Source organism: Pongo abelii, chromosome 20 (assembly GCF_028885655.2).
Source record: "Pongo abelii isolate AG06213 chromosome 20, NHGRI_mPonAbe1-v2.0_pri, whole genome shotgun sequence".
Lineage (NCBI taxonomy): Eukaryota > Metazoa > Chordata > Mammalia > Primates > Hominidae > Pongo > Pongo abelii.
The window spans coordinates 55,860,336-55,878,644 of NC_072005.2; the positions used below are offsets into that span (position 1 = coordinate 55,860,336).

Here is an 18,309-nt window from a genome sequence, read left to right on the forward strand (position 1 = left end):
CCTGGGTGCCATGTGCCTGTCTTGGAATTGCTCCCAGAGCAGGATCTGTGTTCCCCATTGAGTTGGCTTCTCTTCTCAGCAGCCCCGTGAGGCTGGGGTGATCTCATCCACTCTCCTGAGAGGGAAACTGAGGCACAGAGCAGCAAGGGCCGAAGGGTGAGTCAGGGCTGCGCTGGCTTCTGCCAGTTTCATCACCCAGAACTGCAGCCCAACCAGGAGAGGTGACAGTGCCCAGGGTCACCGGGCAGGCAGGCTTCGCAGGCTCCAGGGTGGCCGCAGAGCCCCTTTACCAAGGCCCCCTCCCCTCCAGCCCCACGTAGAGGGGAGCCTGAGGCCTGGAAGGAGAAAGGCCATTTGCCTAAACTGTTCATAGGCAAGGCAGGGGGCCTGGGTTCTGGCTAGTCTTTGTGTTTCCTACTGTGACCTTTGTGCCTCTCCCAGCCTGTGTCTTGGTCTACAAAACGGGGACAGCCATCACCCACCAGGTTCCTGGGCAGAAGTGAGGAGGTGTCAGCTGCCCCCTGCAGTGCTTGATCCTCATGCATTGAGCACTGAATTGTACATAGCTGCACAGATGGGTAAACTGAGACCCTGAGCGGGAATAACAACCATATTGGGTCAGAGGGTACCGAACACCAGACACGCACAAGAGGTGATCATAGCAGGAACCAGTTTATTGGTTGAGGTGGTGGGGAACAGGGGGGTTAGAGGCCACACCATGAGGAGCGAGGGCTCAGGCCTCCCCAGGGCCCTGGAAATCCATGCCCTCCACCAAGTCCTGCAGGTAGGCCTTGTACTGGTCGGAGGTGAGGGAGAGTGGGTGGCTGTTGGAAATGTGCAGGTCCACAGTGTTCTCCAGGGAGGAGGCACCCCCTACCCGGGCGATTTCTACCAAGGCCCTGAGGCACGTGGGCACAACCTGCGGGGGAAGTGGGGACAGGAGTCAGGGAAAACATCCAGCCAGTGTCCACCAAGGTAGGAGTCAGGGCTGGGAGGACTACAACTCCCCGCAGCCGCTGCTGTAACCCAGGGTGAACCATAGGCCCAGGCCCAGGGCTGCTGGGAGCTGTGGGCTGCTGGGAGTTGTACTTTTACACACACACACACACACACACACACACACCCCATAGGCCCAGGGCTGCTGGGCTGCTGGGAGTTGTACTTTTACACACACACACACCCCCCATAGGCTCAGGGCTGCTGGGTTGCTGGGAGTTGTACTTTTACACACACACACCCCCCATAGGCCCAAGGCTGCTGGGAGTTGTAGTTTTACACACACACACACACACACACACACACACACACACACACACACGTCAGGGCTGAGCAGTCTGTGATCTTGACTCCTGGGAGCCACAGCCATGGCCTCACAATGGCAGCTAAAACTTGAGTCCACCAGCTTCTACATGGTTTAGAGCAGGGGTCCCCAACCCCCCACGGCCTGTTAGGGACCAGGTTGCACAGCAGGATGTGAGCAGCGGGTGGGGGAATTTTACTGCCTGAGCTCTGCCTTCTGTGAGATCAGCGGCAGCATTAGATTCTCAGAGGAGCACGAACTCTGTCGAACTGTGCACGCGAGGGATCTAGGCTGCTCCTCAGGAGAATCTAATGCCTGATGATCTGCAGTGGAGCAGTTTCATCCCGAAACCACCCCCTCCCTGTCCGTGGAAAAATTATCTTCCATGAGACTGGTCCCTGGTGCCAAATAGTTTGGGGACCACTGGTTTAGAGAGTTCAAAACAGGTTCTGCAGGTGAGGCCATGGGAAGGAGCTCCCGGGGATGAAAAACTGGTTATTGCAGAAATCTTGGAAGTTGCAGTTTTTTAGAGGGCCCTCTGGGAGTTGGAGTTCCTGGGAGCAACCTCTTCCCTCTGTAAGGCCACCCCTCTCAGCCCCAGGGACTCAGGTCTGCAGGCACCTTGACCATCACAAGCCTCTTGGTCCACGGCTGGTCCTGGGGCCATGACTCCCCAACACAGAACCAGAGGGCATAGCGTGGTGAGCGTCCGCTTCCTTCCGTGAAGGTAATCAGATCTGGGGGCCCAGGAGCCTAGTCAGGGATGAGAAGAGGACCCTCTACCCACCCTTCCCCGTAAACTTGAATGATAACCCCCACCATCTCCCCTGACCTAAGGCCCTCTGCTGCCTCGACCAGGGGACTGCTTGTTTGGGGAAAGTCCCCTCCTTCCCTCCCTCCCTCCCTCCCATCAGGGTAGGGTTGTTGGAAGGCCACACCCCCAAGCCCCCAAGCCTCAGCATTCATAACAGGCCCAGAGTAGGGGGCCCATGCTCCCAAGGAAGCTCAGTGAATCTGGAGAAGCTGGTTGGCATTCAGTCCCGTCTGAGGCTGCACTGTCCAATTGCAGCCATTAGTCATGTAAGGTTATTTCAGTTTAAATTGTAACCAATTAAAACGAATCACGTCCTGGTTGCACTCGCCTCACCTGAGTGCTCGGCCCCTGTGGCTAGTGGCTGCTGCACTGGACAGTGCAGGTGACTGTCATTTCCATCATGGCAGAAAGTGCCACCGCACAGCAAAACCCTAAGGGATGTAGCTTTCCTGCTATTGGTCTGTTCACCATCATTAGTTACGATGATGATGACAGTGGCAGCTAATTCTCTGAGCACGCTCTGTATACTGGGCCTGTGTCTCACCCCAGCGCTGGCAGGCAGGTAGAGAGAGGAGACTGTCCTTGGATTCCACGGGCTCAGGGCAAAGTCCTTTGCCTCAGTTATACAGCCAAGGGCAGCCAGGGTCTGAATTCAGTCTTAATCCTGAGTTTTTTTTTTTTGTTCGAGATGGAGTCTCGCTCTGTCGCCAGGCTAGAGTGCAGTGGTGCAATCTCAGCTCACTGCAATCTCCGCCTCCTGGGTTCAAGCGATTCTCCTGCCTCAGCCTCCTGAGTAGCTGGGATTACAGGCACGTGCCACCACACCCGACTATTTTTTTGTATCTTTAGCAGAGATGGGGTTTCACTATGTTGGCCAGGCTGGTCTCGAACTCCTGAACTTGTCATCCGCCCACCTCGGCCTCCCAAAGTGCTGGGACTACAGGCGTGAGCCACCGTGCCCGGCCAATCCTGAGTTGTTAACCACTGTGCAGGCTGCTTCGTACCGGCCAGGGTGAAGCCCCCGTCTCACTCACCTACAATGAAGGGCCCCAGGTCGAACACGCCTCCTTCCTTGTCCTTGGGGACCTCACCGTCAGGCCCATGCCCGCTGTTGGGGAGGAGCTCCTCGCTCACTGCCCAGTATGTGTGGCAGTGCCCCAGCCGCTGGGCCCAGAGCCACTGCCCAGCCCGCCAGAGAGCCAGTCCCCCACCCAGGCAGCTCAGCACATGCCTCACGTAGCTCATCACTCCCCTGTCTGTCAGGGACACGCCAGGGTCTGGCAGTGTGATTGGCCATCCAGGCAGCGTCCTGTCTCCCACTTCGGACCCCACCAGCCGCAGGCCCTCTGGGCAGGAGATGGTCTGCTGGAAGACTTGGCGGCCCCGGTAGAAGGCTGTCACCTCAAACTCCCACTCTGAGCAGCAGCAGCAGCGGCATGAAGGGGAGAGGGATTGAGAGTCAGGGGCTGCCACCCAGACCTCAGCCCTCCCAGTCTACAGCTGACACTCACCTTCCCCCGGCACCAACAGCCGCTTCAGTGGGTTCTCAGAGGGCCCCAAGTTTGGGAAGGGAGTGGGATTGTCCAAGCTGGGGCTCTGCTGGGGCTGAGGGCAGGGCTCAGGGGCTACAGCCAGGCTTGGGGGTCCCGGATCTGGGAGTGGGGCCAACACCATGTTACCCAGTAACTCATCCAGAATGTCTTCCTGGAGGGAAACAAAAAAAGAACCAGGCATTTCCATAGCCTTTTCTGGAGACTTCATACGGACCAGGTCTGTTCTAGCAATGCAGGGAGGTCAGGCTTGAGCTCTGCCTTCAAGGGGCTTCCAGCCTGGGGACGGAGCCAGCCATGGCATCAACAGCCAAACAAACACTAATGAACGCCAGGTGCTACCATTCCAACCCAAGGATCTGGCTCTATGCAGATAAGACCTGGGCAGAGCAGGCTGGGTAGAATTTCAGAGGGGATGCTCCCCGGGCTCGGGCCTCAGCAGGATCAAGGTGAGGGAGTTTTTCAGTTCCCAAGAGGCTGACAGCCCCTTGCCAATCGAAATCCATGAAATCCCGGGAAGGTGTGCTCGGGCCTTGAATGCTGGGTGAAGACTTGGAATCTTCTCCTGAGGAGACTGGAGCAGGGACAGACAGGGCCAGCACTGGCTCAGGTGAGGGGCAGGCTGGAGGCAGGGGAGCGGGGTGGGGGGATGGTCTAGAGGGAGAGGACGAGGCCCATGGGGAGAGGTCAGAGACTGAGGGGCATGAAGGTTGGGCACATTCTCACCTGGGTATCAGAAGTACTGCCTCCGCCATTGGTGTCTGGAGAGGTGTCTGGCTGGGAAAAGTCCCCAACTCCTGTTGAGAAAGGTGGTGAGGGGAGTAGGCGTGCCAGGAACCCTTGGGGCCCCAGCCTCCCACACGAACCCCAATCTGGCAGACCTGAGTTCACAAACTCGTAGATTTTATGTGGGTCATGAGGGTCCTTGCTCCGGTCCTCTGCTAAACGCAAGCCTTCTTTGCGGTTGAGGGCAGAACGGAAATTCCTCTTCCAGGTTGGCAGGTCTGGCTTATCCCTCCCGGGAACGTATGCACCAGTGGCCTCGGCCCAGGCCTGGGGCAACAGTGGTGTCAGGATAGTGGAAGAGGACGACTTAGATCCTAACCCTGTCTCCTGAGTCCTAACACCACCCTCTTTCCCTGGCAAGTTCTAACTCTGCAAGTTCCATCCCCAAATCCCCCCGTCCCACCTACCTCCATCCCCTACCTCTAGTTTTCAAAAGCCTTTTTTTCTTTTTGAGATGGAGTTTCACTCTTATCACCCAGGCTGGAATGCAATGGTGCAATCTCAGCTCACTGCAACTTCCACCTCCCCGGTTCAAGCGATTCTCCTGTCTCAGCCTCCTGAGTAGCTGGGATTACAGGTGGGCACCACTACACCTGGCTAATTTTTGTATTTTTAGTAGAGACGGGGTTTCACCATGTTGGCCAGGCTGGTCTTGAACTCCTGACCTTAGGTGATCCGTCCTCCTCGGCCTCCCAAAGTGCTAGGATTACAGGCATGAGCTACTGTGTTCGGCTTCTTCAAAAGCCTTTGAAACCTCTTTGGTTTTTGTTTTGTTTCGTTTTTGTTTTTAAAGAGATGGAGCCTATGTTGCCTAAGCTGGCCTCAAACTCCTGGGCTCAAGCGATCCTCCCGCCTTGGCCTTGCAAAGTGTTGGGATTACAGGTGTGAACCACCGCGTCCGGCCCAAAAACCTTTTCTTTTTAAGCCAGGCTTCCAAGTCCAACTTGGTGTCTAACCCCGTGCACCACCTGCCCCGCGACACCCTCTGTGATAACCCCGCCCCTCAAACTCTTTACCACCTCTGGCACATACTAATTCGGTGGTTAGGAACCTCAGATTTGTGGCTCCAGGTCTCACTTCTGATGTTTCAAGAACCATCCCCCAGTATCTATCCTACAACCAAGAGCCCCGGCCCCTAGAGAGCCCCAAACCCCCGGGATGCATTTCCTTTTCGTACTAACCGGCTGGCTTTCCCAGTTTTATTCCCGTAACCAGGCAGCTCCAACCCTGCTTGCGCCCCACCATCAGTCAGCTGATCCGGCTAGCCCCGCCCCTCCCGTTCTAGCCCCACCCACCAGCGTTGGCACTAGCCCGCCCCTCGCGCGCCACCTCCGCCTTCTCAGCCCGGCCCACTAGGAGTCCTTTCCGCCCAGCGCGCAGCTCCGGGTTTCCAGCGTCCCAGGTCCTCGCACGCACCTGGAAGATTCCGAAATCCTCCTGCTGTGCATCCTGCCGTAGGCCGTGCTTCCAAGGGATGCGGAAGCGCGTGCGGCTCTTGTTCACCCAGGCCACGCCCTCCAGTTGCCCCAGGTCCAGCTGCGACACCAGCCAGGGCAGGATCCGTGGCTTTGGGGTTCCCATGGTCCGGCCTGCGCGTATAGGGCATTTCCTGGGCGCGACCGGCCTCCCCCGGACCCACCTGGCCTGGAGTTTCCGCACTCAGACCTCCTTCTCACGGGCCACGGCACAGGTCCTTCACCCATATTTTCGGGGATACAAACAGGAAACCTCCTCTTCCCATCCTCCCATCCTCCCATCCTCCCGAGAGGCTCTCTAATCAGCTAGGGTTCCTTCCCATATCCATGGCACACCCTTCCCCAGCGTCTTCAATGCAGACCCTCCACTCCCTCAATTCTGCCAGTATAGACCTCCTCTCTCCCCCACATCATCGAAAGTAAGTATCCCCACTTTCAGGGTAGCATCCTCTTTCCCTAGTTATTTCAGTACAGAATTGATTTCACGTGTAAGCCTCTACCTCCTGCACTTACCCCAGTGTAGACCCCCTTCCACAGTCCCCCTACAGAAGATCTCCCGAAACATTTCCAACACAGAACTTCCATCCAATTCCCCCTCGACTGCCCGCCTCCCTCCTCCAGGACAGAGCACGCCCCAGGTTTCGAGAATGAACTACCCCCATCTACGGAGTCCACCCCTCCCTCTCTAGAACCCCCTCAGTGTAGACGCCTCCTCTTTTCCTCTTCCCTCCCTACTTTTTCTAGTTTTTCTGCAGCCGACCTCCAGCGTCGGCCACTGTAGCTCCTTCCTTGCTCCACTTTCCCCAGAGTACACAGCCTGCCTTTCCACTCTCCGTGCAGACCCATCCTCTTTCCCGCTCCTCGCTCTCGGACGCCACCAACGCTCTCCCGGGCTCTTCCGCGTTACCTACGATGGAAGGTCGGGGCGTGCGGGGAGCTGGAGCCCACTCCTGTCTTCGGGCCCCGGGTAGCTCTCAAACTCGAGGCTGCGCACCCCCTTTCCCGTCAGCTGAGCTCTAGAGCGCTGGGGCTTTCTTTTCGATCGACTTCTTGAAATAACACCAACTTTATCATTCTTTGGGTAACAGACCCGAGAGCCGATAGGACGGCCCACTGGGCCCGGGGCTGTCCCCGCCCCTATGCCCTTTTTTGGGTTTCCGGCCAGAGGCATGCTGGGAGCGTCACATGCAAATTGACCGTGCACCCAGCGTTCCGCCCTTTCTACGTTGGGCCGGTTAGCGACCCGGCCCAGTGCGCAGGCGCGGGAAAGTTGAACTAATAAAGTTTGTACGAGTTGAGTGGAGGAGACCGCAAGTTGAGTGGAGGAGACCGCAAGTTGAGTGGAGGAGGCGGCGGTGGGGCCTCGGACCAGGTCAGCGGCGTGTTGACGAGGGGTGGGGTGAGGAGGGAAGAGAAGGGGGACAGGATTCAGTAGTGGGCACCCCAGTCCCGCTTCTCCGACATCCAAGGGTCCAGGGTCCTCCAGATTCCAGCAGGAGTCGGAGATTTGGAACTACACCTCACAGCAGGCTGCGCGGCGAAGAAGCGCGGACCGAGGGGAAGATTTGCCCTGAAACCTCCTGGGATTGGTAGTTCCCGATGCTTTAAGGGTTTCAGGAGTTTGGCATGTGCCTCTTACAGAATCCAGGAGTTGGGGCGCTAAGCCCCTTCTTCCTGGGAGACCTAAGGGTCTGGGGCTCCAGTTTCTTTCTAAGACTCAGGAGTCTAGGACCCCAGCTCCCTCCTCCTTTAGACCCACAAATCTGGGCACCCAGCCCCACCACCTTTCCTTGGATCAAAGAGTCTTTTTCCTGATCCCTTTTTCATCTGAGGACTTAAGAATCTAGGCCCCCAGACCCACACTCTCCAAAGGACCCAGGAGTCCAGGCCCTCAGCACCTTCCTTGGGACTCACAAGTCCTGGTCCCCAAGCCTCCACTTCTTGCTAAACCCCTGGAGTCCAGTCCCTAGCCCTCTCTCTCACAGGTGCCTCCATGGCAGGCTCTGAAGAGCTGGGGCTCCGGGAAGACACGCTGAGGGTCCTAGCTGCCTTCCATAGGCATGGTGAGGCTGCCGGGTCTCCTGTTCCAACTCCACCTAGGTAAGAGGAGTGGCCCTTCTCCCCCTGGGGCCAGCATTTGAGGCTCCCTCCTAACTCCTGCTCCTGGTCTCAGTCTGTCTCCTCTCTTTGTATCTGGCTCTATTCTCTGTCTTTGGGGTTTTGGAGAGAGGTCCTCAGCGGGGGAGGGAGGGAGTTGGGGAAAGAGACTGCTTGCAGGGGATCTCTGGTGGGGTCAGTCTCTGAAGTCTTCCTCCCCAGAAGCCCTGCCCAAGAAGAGCCAACAGACTTCCTGAGCCGCCTTCGAAGATGTCTTCCCTGCTCCCTGGGGCGAGGAGCAGCCCCCTCTGAGTCCCCTCGGCCTTGCTCTCTGCCCATCCGTCCCTGCTATGGTTCAGAGCCTGGTAAGAGATTTCCATGATCATCTATGAAGCTGGCAGAACACGGGATAAGGTGCTAGTTTAAGATCACTCAGCTAGGGGGTGGCTGTGTGGAGTCTCTAGCACCAGCCTTCAGGACAGAACCGTCCTGTCCTCTCCCCTCCCCAGTTAGATTTCTGTCAATTCTGTGGGTTGGCTTTCAGAGAGCATTTGGTCAATCTGGTTGTTGTCTCTTTCCTTCCATAACTACTTCCCTGCCCCTAGGACTTTTGTAGCCAGGAATACCCCTGATAGAGGGGCAGGAGGGCTGCTTTTCAATCACATCTCCCTGGCTGTTTTAGTTGCGTGACTCTGGGGAAAATGCTTTCTCTTCCCTGCTCCCCTGTTTTTCCAATAGCAGAGTAGGAATTGGGGAGGAGGTCATTGGACTTGATCAAGATGACCCACAAGTTTCCTCGTAGGTGTGAACCTGGACAGACTAGTAATGGCTGCTGGGAGTGCTAGCTTGAAAAGGGGTTCACAGCTGGCGAGAGGAAGTGCTGTGATCAATTGGTGATGTCTGAAGTGGGTGAGGGAAGGGGGATACTAACAGTAGTGTCTTGTGTTTGCCTTCCTTGGATGAGATCATCTTCAAGGTCTAGTTGAGCTCTGACAGTCTTTTGGAGACAGATTCTTGTTCTGTCACCCAGGCTGGAGTGCAGGGGTGCAATCTCGACTCACTGCAATCCCCACCTCCTGGGTTCAAGCGATTCTCGTGCCTCAGCCTCCCGAGTGGCTGGGATTACAGGTGCACGCCAGCATATGAGCTGATTTTTGTACTTTTAGTAGACACGGGGTTTCGCCATGTTGGCCAGGCTGGCCTCAAACTCCTGGCCTCAAGTGACCCTCTCACATCGGCCTCCCAAAGTGTTGGGATTACAGACATGAGCCACCGCACCCGGTCAGCTCTTACATTCTTTTTTTTTTGAGACGGAGTTTCGCCCTTGTTGCCCAGGCTGGAGTGCAATGGCCCGATCTCGGCTCACCACAACCTCTACCTCCCGGGTTCAAGCAATTCTCCTGCCTCAGCCTCCCAAGTAGCTGGGATTACAGGCATGGGCCACCATGCCTGGCTAATTTTTTTGGTATTTTTAGTAAAGACGGGGTTTCTCCTGTTTGTCAGGCTGGTCTCGAACTCCCAACCTCAGGTGATCTGCCTGCCTAGGCCTCCCAAAGTGATGGGATTACAGGCGTGAGCCACCGCGCCTGGCCCCAGCTCTGACATTCTAAGTCCAGTTTGAGGATCTCATAAAGTGAAAAGTACAAGGGTTTTGGCATTTTTAACCAAGTTTTCTCACTGGGCCTCAGTTTACCCCATTATAAAATGGGAATCATGGCTGGGCTTGGTTGCTCACGCCTGTAATCCTAGCACTTTGGGAGGCTGAGGTGGGCGGATTGCCTGAGGTCAGGAGTTCGAGACCAGCCTGGGCACACGGTGAAACCCCATTTCTACTAAAATACAAAAAATTAGCCAGGTGTGACGGCGTGTGCCTGTAGTCCCAGCTACTCATGAGGCTGAGGCAGGAGAATTGTGAGACTCCGTTTCCCGAAATAAATAAATAAATAAATAAAATGGGAATCATTGCCACCTGCCAAGGTAGTTGAGGGAAGGAGAGGATCCATAAGTTTCCAATGTCCTAGAAACCTGTCATTAACTCTTTTCACCCCAGGCCCAGCTACTCCAGACTTCTATGCCTTGGTGGCCCAGCGGCTGGAACAGCTGGTCCAAGAGCAACTGAAATCTCCGCCTAGCCCAGGTGAGGCACAGAGGAGCCCCAGAGAAAGTTGGCGGTAGGAGGATAGTCAGGGTTCTGCCCCCAGCCAAATTCTCTTCTGCCTCCAGAATTACAGGGTCCCCCACCCACAGAGAAGGAAGCCATACTGCGGAGGCTGGTGGCCCTGCTGGAGGAGGAGGCAGAAGTCATTAACCAGAAGGTGATGGGCATCTGTCCCACTCCTTGGCAAGGACAGGAGTTGCGGAAGGGTGGGGCACTGGGATCAGAAGCTGGATCTGTATTTTCTTTGGATGGTCAGGTGGAAAGAAGCTGGGACAAGGTTTCAATGAAGGGTTGAGGCACTTTGGGAGGCCGAGTTGGGCGGATGACTTGAGGTCAGGAGTTCGAGACCAGCCTGGCCAACACGGTGAAACCCCATCTCTACTAAAAATACAAAAATTAGCCAGGTGTGGTGGCGCGCTTCTGTAATCCCAGCTACTCAGAAGGCTGAGGCAGGAGAATCGCTTTAGCCCAGGAGGCGGAGGTTGCAGTGAGCCAAGATTGCACCACTGCACTCCAGCCTGGGTGACAGAGTGAGACTCTGTCTTTAAAAAAAAAAAAAAAAAAGAATGGTTGAATGACAGGGGTATAGTTAGGGTAGTACTGTAATGTAAATTAGTGGTTTTAATTGATTGTTAGAGGGGCATGGTCTAAATGCAGAGGGTGAGGCCATCAAAAACATCGACAAGAGACTGGCCAAGTTGGGGAAGTAAGGGAATGAATGTGGGGGTGGGGGGAGTGGCTAAAATCTTACTGAGCATAGAAGGGACCTGGCTTAGAATGTAGGGGAAAATGTACTACCAGAGGAGGCGTGGCTTGTGGCTGTGTCCTGGAATCTGATCGGCTTCGGAGCTTGGACAAGGTACATCGTCCTCTAATATTAATTGAATGGTAGAGGGCAAGATTGTTGTAGACACTAGGTTGGCCCCTGGGAAAGGCCACCAGGGGCATGGCTAGATTAACTCAGTTACAGTAGAGATTGGCCCTGATTGGCTGTTGAGGCAAGGGCCGGGCATGGCTTAGCGACTCACGTTCTAGGCCAGTATCCCGGGGGGTAGTTTGGCAGAGACCCTAGAGTCTGGCTTGATTGGCTAATATGGATGAGGGGTGGCCTAGAACTTTAGCATCTAGAACGATCCTGAACGGGGAAGCCACGCCTCCCCGCCCCCTATTGGTTGGCCCCGGGGGCGCTGCTGACGCGGACCCTGCCTCTTCCACCCTACAGCTGGCCTCGGACCCCGCCCTGCGCAGCAAGCTGGTCCGCCTGTCCTCCGGCTCTTTCGCCCGCCTGGTGGAGCTGTTCTGTAGCCGGGAGGACAGCTCTCGCCCAAGCCGAGCATGCCCCGGGCCCCCGCCTCCTTCCCCGGAGCCCCTGGCCCGCCTGGCCCTGGCCATGGAGCTGAGCCGGCGCGTGGCCGGGCTGGGGGGCACCCTGGCCGGACTCAGCGTGGAGCACGTGCACAGCTTCACGCCCTGGATCCAGGCCCACGGGGGCTGGGTGAGCCACTGAAGCCTCTCTCCGGGCCTCACTTTACCCAGCTGTCATGTGATAGAGGACGGGCGGGGACTTCTTAGGTTCCTCTCAGACCTCAGGTATTCTCCCAGCTCCACTGCGTTCGTTCTGTGTTGAGCCCTTGCTGTATGCCAGGACTGCAGCGATGAGTGCAGACTCTATGCCTGGCGTCAACGACTGGGTACGCTAATACTGTGAGTGTGAAACCAGTGACTGAGGTTACTCAGGGAGAGGCCGGACGAGGTGGCTCATGCCTGTAATCCCAGCACTTTTGGAGGCCGAGGCAGGAGAATTATTTGAGGCCAGGAGTTCAAGACCAGCCTGGACAACATAGTAAGACCCCATCTCTACAAAAATTGAAAATAATTAGCCAGGGTCGGGTGCGGTGGCTCACACCTGTAATCCCAGCACTTCGGGAGGCCGAGGCAGGTGGATCACCTGAGGTCAGGAGTTCGAGACCAGCCTGGCCAACGTGGTGAAACCCTGTCTCTACTAAAAAAAAATACATAAATTAGCCGGGCGCGGTGGCAGGTGCCTGTAATCCCAGCTACTGGGGAGATTGAGGCATGAGAATCGCTTGAACCTGGGAGGCAGAGATTGCAGTGAGCTGAGATCATGCCACTGCCCTCCAGCCTGGGTGACAGAGTGAGACTGTGTCTCAACAAAATAATATAATAATAAAAACTGGGTGCGTTGGCTCACGCCTGTAATCCCAGCACTTTGGGAGGCTGAGGTGGGTGGATCACTTGAGGTCAGGAGTTTGAGACCAGCCTGATCATGGTGACATCCAGTCTCTACTAAAAATACAAAATTAGCCGGGCATGCCTGTAATCCCAGCTAGGGAGGCTGAGGCAAGAGAATTGCTTGAACCCAGGAGGCAGAGGTTGTAGTGAGCCGAGATTGCACCACTGCACTCCAGCCTGGGCAACAAGAGTGGAACTCTGTCTCAAAAAATAAATAAATAAAAATTTTAAAAATTAATAATAATTAGCAAAGCATGGTAGCACGCACGTTTACTCCCAGCTACTCAGGAGGCAGAGGAGCCGGGAGGATCACTTGAGCCCAGGAGTTCAAGGCTGCGGTGAGCTATGATTGTGCCACTGTACTCCAGTGTGGGTGATAGAGTGGGACCCTGTCTCAAAAAATAAAGTAGTGAGAGTAGTAGTGCTACCTCAAAGGGTCGCTCTGAGGGTTAAAATGGGGTCAATCTGGTAAGCCCTCTGTGCACTGCCTGGCATATGGGCATTTTGTTGGTGAGGTTATATGGCTACCTGCTGCCTTTCCAACAGTGCCTGCCAGGATGCCCTCCCGGGGAACCCCCTGCCTCCATCCTCTGCTCCTTCTGGTGGGCTCTGGTTTCACCCCCAACGAGGCCTTCCCAGGTCCCCATCGACAATCACAGCCACCTCCACACCCTCCCACCGCCCTCCTTCCCCCTTCCTGCTTTACTTTTCCTTCCATAGCACTTTGTGCCTTCCAACAGATGGTGTAATTGACTTGTTTTACTTATCTTATGGTTTATTTTTCTTTGTTGGTGTCTCCCGCCTCTAACACATCAGCTTCAGAAGACCCAGAAGTCTTCCCCTCTCCTTTTCTTACTTTATCTTCAGTGCCGGTTTCAGAGGTGGATTGGGCTCTAGCATGCTGGCCCTGTGGCTTGGCGACTGTCGCAGTCTCCCTGAGCGGCACTCTCCCCCCTGGTCCAGTGAGCACCGTCTCATTTACCTGCCTTGGGGGGTCGCTGTGGGTATTCACTGAGAGAGGGACACAAGCCAGGCTCTGGATGGAACCGGTTTCCCTGGCAGGAGCTGGTGAAGTGTGTTTGAGGAGCAGGGAGGAGGAGGCCAGTAGGGCTGGAGTAGGGTGAGCGGGAGAGAAATGAGAGGAGGAGAGGCGCCGGGCCAGCCAGGACCCTGTGGTCGCGGTGAGTGAGAACTCGGACTTTGACTTTGGGTAAGCCAAGGTCTCTGAGCAGCAGAGGGACAGGCGCTGATTTAGGCGCTAATGGGCGCCCTCTGGCGGCCTCCTGGGGACAGACTGCTGGGGGCGAGGGCAGAAGTAGGGGCACAGGCAGGAGGTGAGTGGATCTGATACAAGTCGGAGGCAGTGGAGAATGCTGGATTTAACTTAGCGGTGAAGCTGACAGATTTGGCTAATGGGCCAGATGTGGGGACAGACTAAGGGATGCTGGCCCGAGCAGCTGCAGGGTGACATCTTAAGTTCCCCGAGATGGGGAAGGTGTGGGGACGGGGGCGATGGTGGGGAGCAGGACTGGAGGTGGTCCAGTCTACAGTAAGATCAGAACTCATAGCACATGTTGAGGGGACTGGATATGTGTTGGGCTCAGCAAAGAAGCTCGTTTATTTTATTTTATTTTATTTTAATTTTTGAGATGGAGTCTCACTCTATTGCCCAGACTGGAGTGCAGTGGCACGACCCTGGCTCACTGCAACCTCCACCTCCTGGGTTCAAGCGATTCCCTGCCTCAGCCTCCTGAGTAGCTGGGGTTACAGGCGCACACCACCATGTTCGGCTAATTTTGTAGTTTTAGCAGAGACGGGGTTTTGCCATGTTGGCCAGGCTGGTCTCAAACCCTTGGCCTCAAGTGATCCACCTGCCTCAGCCTCCCAAAGTGCTGGAATTACAGGCTGAGCTACCACGCCTGGACAATTTCTTAAAAAAATTTTTTTAAAGTAGGATTGATAGCAGATAAGTTTTCTTGGTGGGCCAGGTCCTCTGCCAGGGATTTCAATGGAATGATCCCATTTAAACCCACTACAGCCTCATGGGGCTCTTATTATCCTTGTCTTGTGGGGGCAGAGATGGAAAGTCCCCAGCATGCAGAGTGGTGGAATCTGGATTTGTACACGAAGCCACGACTCTGAATTGTTCAAATCCCAAGACTGTCTTCCCCGTCTCTGACTCTGTCCCCCGACTCTTCACTCTCTCTGGGTCTCTGTCTAACCCCACTGCAGTGCCCTGACCCTCCTTGGGCTCAACCTTTCCTCCTCCTGCTAGGACCCTGTCCCCCTCATCCCTGTGCCTTTCTGTCTGGGTCTCTGTCCCCTTCTCTGGGTGTCTGTCGCCCTCCGCTCTCTGGTTCTTCGCCTTCCCGTCTCTGATCTCACAGGGCTGATGTGGACGCTGCTGTATGGGGGGAACACCTGCCCTGCTCACAGGGCTCTGCCACTTTTCCCTTCCAGGAGGGCATCCTGGCCGTTTCACCCGGGGACTTGAACTTGCCATTGGACTGAGCTCTTTCTCAGAAGCTGCTACAAGATGACACCTCATGTCCTTGCCCTCTTCGTGTGCTTTTCCAAGCCTTCCTATTCCACTCAGGGCTGTGGGGTGGTGGTTGCCCTACCTGTTTTTGCCAAAAATAAATTGTTTAAAACTTTTCATATTAAAAACGTTACAAAGTATTGAATTGTCTGTCCTTACGCTTGAGAACTAAAGTTCTAAGGAGAGGGGATTTGGTTCAGAGATTTCTGTGGCTTACACAAATTGAGGAAAGAACCAGTTCATTATTCTAGAAATATTTATTTGCAGCACCTACAAGAGCCTGTCTCCTGGACATGTAACATGTTTGAGAGAATATCTGTAAATATTCCAGCAACTTGCATTTTTTTTTCCTATTGCACGATCTGGTTATTCTAGCTAATGCCGTGTGATGGTCATGCAGTCTTTCCAGCGAGTTCCACAGAAAGGTACAGTCTAACTTCACCTGTGTCTAGGACACCACCCTCTTCTTGTTTTTCTCGTCCCATTGCTCCTTTCAAGTCTCTCTTGCTGGTTTCTCATCTACCTACAGACCAGTGGTTTGTCACACACACCCCCCACTCCCCCTTTTTTTTTGGAGTTAGGGTCTTGCTCTATTGCCTATACTTGCACTGTTGTATAGATACAGTGGCACTATCATGGCTCACTGCAGCCTCAACCTCCTGGGCTCAAGTGATCCTCCCACTTCAGCCTCTCTAGTAGCTAGAACTAAAGGCATGCGACACCACGCCTAGCTAATTTTTAAAAAAGAATTTTTATGGGAGGCCGAGGCAGGTGGATCACTTGAGGTCAGGAGTTCAAGAACAGCCCGGCCAACATGGTGAAACCCCATCTCTACTAAAAATACAAAAATTAGCCGGGCATGGTGGTGGGTGCCTGTAATCCCAGCTACTTGGGAGGCTGAGTCATGAGACTCGCTTGAACCCGGGAGGCAAGAGGTTGCAGTGAGTTGAGATCACGCCACTGCACTCCAGCCTGGGCAACAGAGCGAGACTCCGTCTCAAAAAAAAAAAATTGTAGAAATGGAGTCTCACTTCTGTTGCCCAGGCTGGTCTCCACCTCCTGGGCTCAAGCGATCCTCCTACCTTGGCATCCCAAAGTCCTGGGATCACAGGCATGAGTCACTGTGCCTGGGCGGTTTGTCTCCTTTATAGGGCCATATCCCCCTTCACAGAGTAATGTTTGTAAATTAATAAAGTGAAATGTACAGGATTACAAACCAAACCAATTACAGTTGATCCTCAATATTTGTAGATTATTTGCAAATTTGCATCCTTGCTACAACGTATTCATACCCCAAAAATTAAGGCAGTGCTTTTGTGGTGTTTTGGAGGGCAATGCTTATGCACAGAGCTGCAACAAGCTAAAGACCTGATGTGCATATTTGCAGCTGGGCTCCTCTTGCTTCAGCTCAAACACTGGAAACAAATGTCCTTTTCTTGGTTTGTTTAGTGCCACGCTTTTCAATTTATTTATTTATTTATTTATTTATTTATTTATTTTTTAAGTTAGAGTCTCGGTCTGTCACTGAAGCTGGAGTGCAATGGCTTCATCTTGGCTCACTGCAACCTCCACCTCCTGAGCTCAAGCGATTCTCCTTCCTCAGCCTCCCAAGTAGCTGGGATTACAGGCGTGTGCCACCAGTCCTGGCTAATTTTTTTATTTTTGTTTTTATTTATTTTATTTTATTATTTTTTGAGATGGAGTCTCACTGTGTCGCCTAGGCTGGAGTGCAGTGGCACCATCTCAGCTCACTGTGACCTCTGCCTCCCGGGTTCACGTGATTCTCCTGCCTCAGCCTCCGGAGCAGCTGGGACTACCGGCGCCCACCACCACGCCCGGCTGATTTTTGTTTTTTTTAGTAGAGACGGGGGTTCCACCATATTGGCCAGGCTGGTCTCGAACTCCTGACCTTGTGATCCGCCCACCTCGGCCTTCCAAAGTGCTGGGATTACAGGCATGAGTTACCGCGCCCGACCTAATTTTTTTTTTTTTTTTTTTGAGACAGAGTCTCGCTCTGTCGCCCAGGCTGGAGTGCAGTGGCGCGATCTCGGCTCACTGCAAGCTCCGCCTCCCGGGTTCACGCCATCCTCCTGCCTAAGCCTCCATGCCCGGCTAATTTTTTTATATTTTTAGTAGAGACGGGGGTTTCACCGTGTTAGCCAGGATGGTCTCGACCTCCTGACCTTGTAATCCGCTCGCCTCGGTCTCCCAAAATGCTGGGATTACAGATGTAAGCCACCGCGCCCGGCCGCCCGGCCTAATTTTTGTATTTTTAATAGAAATGGGGGTTTCACCATGTTGCCCAGACTGGTCTCGAACTCCTGACGTCAAGTGATCCGCCTGCCTCCGCCTCCTAAAGTGCTCGGATTACACCCGTGAGCCATCGCGCCCGAACCCTATTGGAAATTTTAAGTCTCAGGGGTTTGCCAGCGGCACGCCAGAGAATATAGCCAGAAACCAAAGAGCGAGCTCATTCCGGGATTGGAGAGAAGTGTGAGCGGAGGGAAGTAGAGGGATCGGGGAGAGGAGGGGCAGGACCCACGCATTCGGCCCTTTGCATTCAGCTTCATTCAACTAGGAACTTTTTCTGCAAATCAAGGAAAGCTTCCCGGAGGAAGTGGTGTCTAAGCTGCGCTCTTGATTCACGTTTAGAAGCTGACCAGACAAAGAGAGTTGGGCGTTCCTGGCAGGGGGAGGGACTTGGCAAAAACCAAGTGGCTTGAGAGGGGTTGATGGTTTTAAAAAACTTAGAATGATTAGGTCAAGGGCTAGGGATTTAATGTGTTGAAGACGGACTCCTATTCCTCACTTGCTTCGGGACCCCAGCTATGCCCTTCCTCTCTCTGCCTCTCACCGATTCCGTTTTTCCCCCAGGTAATGAGCACAAGCTCCCTTTTTCCTCCAGACTACCCCCGGGTTGGGAGGATCCACCGAGTGGACGAGCAGTGATAATTCCTTTGAGCCAGTCTTTGGTGCCTGAAGCCCCGCCTTCTTCCCCACTCGTGGGCCAATTGCCGTGTTCTCCTTGAGGCCGGCCGCTTGGCGAGGGTGGGCCAAAGGCTGCGTGACGTCACTTCCGGATAAGCCAATGGCAGCGATTAGGAGGCGGGTGGTTTTGGTGATGGACAGGTGTTTCAAGACGCCCCTTTAGCGCGGGGCTCCTCGGGAAGCTTTGAGGCGGTGCTGGGTGTAAAGGGGAGGGCATTCCTAGTGGATTTTGCCCAATCACCAGTCGCGCTTCTTGCAATAGACGGGCAGTTTTCCCCATCCCGGGTCGACTTGAGGGGGCGGGATTCTGGACGCCAGAGTTGGCAAACCCCTGACCTATGATGGACGT

General features: G+C 54.6%; 2 protein-coding genes and 1 long non-coding RNA gene across 12 annotated transcripts; 1 reads left to right on the forward strand and 2 right to left on the reverse strand.

Moving 5' to 3' along the window:
• Positions 1-653: 653 nt before the first annotated feature.
• Positions 654-7,083, reverse strand: IRF3 (interferon regulatory factor 3). Of its 6 annotated transcripts, none has more exons than XM_024236809.3 (8): positions 6,837-7,083; positions 5,867-6,039; positions 4,546-4,717; positions 4,391-4,461; positions 3,626-3,818; positions 3,149-3,529; positions 1,922-2,037; positions 654-919 (listed from the first exon to the last, which is right to left on the reverse strand). In XM_024236809.3, the coding sequence occupies exons 2-8, from the start codon at positions 6,029-6,031 to the stop codon at positions 734-736; spliced, it is 1,284 nt and encodes a 427-aa protein (XP_024092577.1). In that variant the 5' UTR covers positions 6,032-6,039; positions 6,837-7,083; the 3' UTR covers positions 654-733. The 6 variants fall into 6 exon arrangements, with proteins under 6 accessions (XP_024092577.1, XP_009231179.1, XP_009231178.1 ...); XM_009232904.4 differs by having other exon boundaries at positions 6,833-7,080; XM_009232903.4 differs by having other exon boundaries at positions 1,922-2,053; positions 6,833-7,078.
• A 42-nt stretch (positions 7,084-7,125) lies between these two features.
• BCL2L12 (BCL2 like 12) lies at positions 7,126-15,112 on the forward strand. 5 transcript variants are annotated; one of them, XM_063720210.1, is made up of 7 exons: positions 7,127-7,297; positions 7,911-8,025; positions 8,248-8,387; positions 10,073-10,159; positions 10,246-10,337; positions 11,403-11,675; positions 14,894-15,112. In XM_063720210.1, the coding sequence occupies exons 2-7, from the start codon at positions 7,919-7,921 to the stop codon at positions 14,942-14,944; spliced, it is 750 nt and encodes a 249-aa protein (XP_063576280.1). In that variant the 5' UTR covers positions 7,127-7,297; positions 7,911-7,918; the 3' UTR covers positions 14,945-15,112. The 5 variants fall into 5 exon arrangements, with proteins under 5 accessions (XP_063576282.1, XP_063576280.1, XP_054396965.1 ...); XM_002829574.6 differs by having other exon boundaries at positions 7,129-7,297; positions 8,245-8,387; XM_063720212.1 differs by lacking the exon at positions 11,403-11,675 and having other exon boundaries at positions 7,126-7,297.
• Positions 15,113-16,675: 1,563 nt separating this feature from the next.
• LOC134760726 (uncharacterized) lies at positions 16,676-18,285 on the reverse strand. The gene is made up of 2 exons (XR_010138642.1): positions 17,827-18,285; positions 16,676-17,368 (listed from the first exon to the last, which is right to left on the reverse strand). It is a non-coding gene; the product is annotated as an uncharacterized LOC134760726 (long non-coding RNA).
• Positions 18,286-18,309: the final 24 nt, after the last annotated feature.

Excerpts from the sequence above, each read along its gene's own strand:
- BCL2L12 (XM_002829574.6), top strand. The coding sequence starts at position 7,919 with ATGGCAGGCTCTGAAGAGCTGGGGCTCCGGGAAGACACGCTGAGGGTC. Across the intron at positions 10,160-10,245 it reads GAAATCTCCGCCTAGCCCAG|AATTACAGGGTCCCCCACCC; the intron begins GTGAGGCACAGA and ends TTCTGCCTCCAG. Across the intron at positions 10,338-11,402 it reads CAGAAGTCATTAACCAGAAG|CTGGCCTCGGACCCCGCCCT; the intron begins GTGATGGGCATC and ends TCCACCCTACAG.
- IRF3 (XM_009232903.4), bottom strand. The coding sequence starts at position 6,031 with ATGGGAACCCCAAAGCCACGGATCCTGCCCTGGCTGGTGTCGCAGCTG. Across the intron at positions 4,462-4,545 it reads CTACGAGTTTGTGAACTCAG|GAGTTGGGGACTTTTCCCAG; the intron begins GTCTGCCAGATT and ends CTTTCTCAACAG. Across the intron at positions 3,530-3,625 it reads GCTGTTGGTGCCGGGGGAAG|AGTGGGAGTTTGAGGTGACA; the intron begins GTGAGTGTCAGC and ends GCTGCTGCTCAG.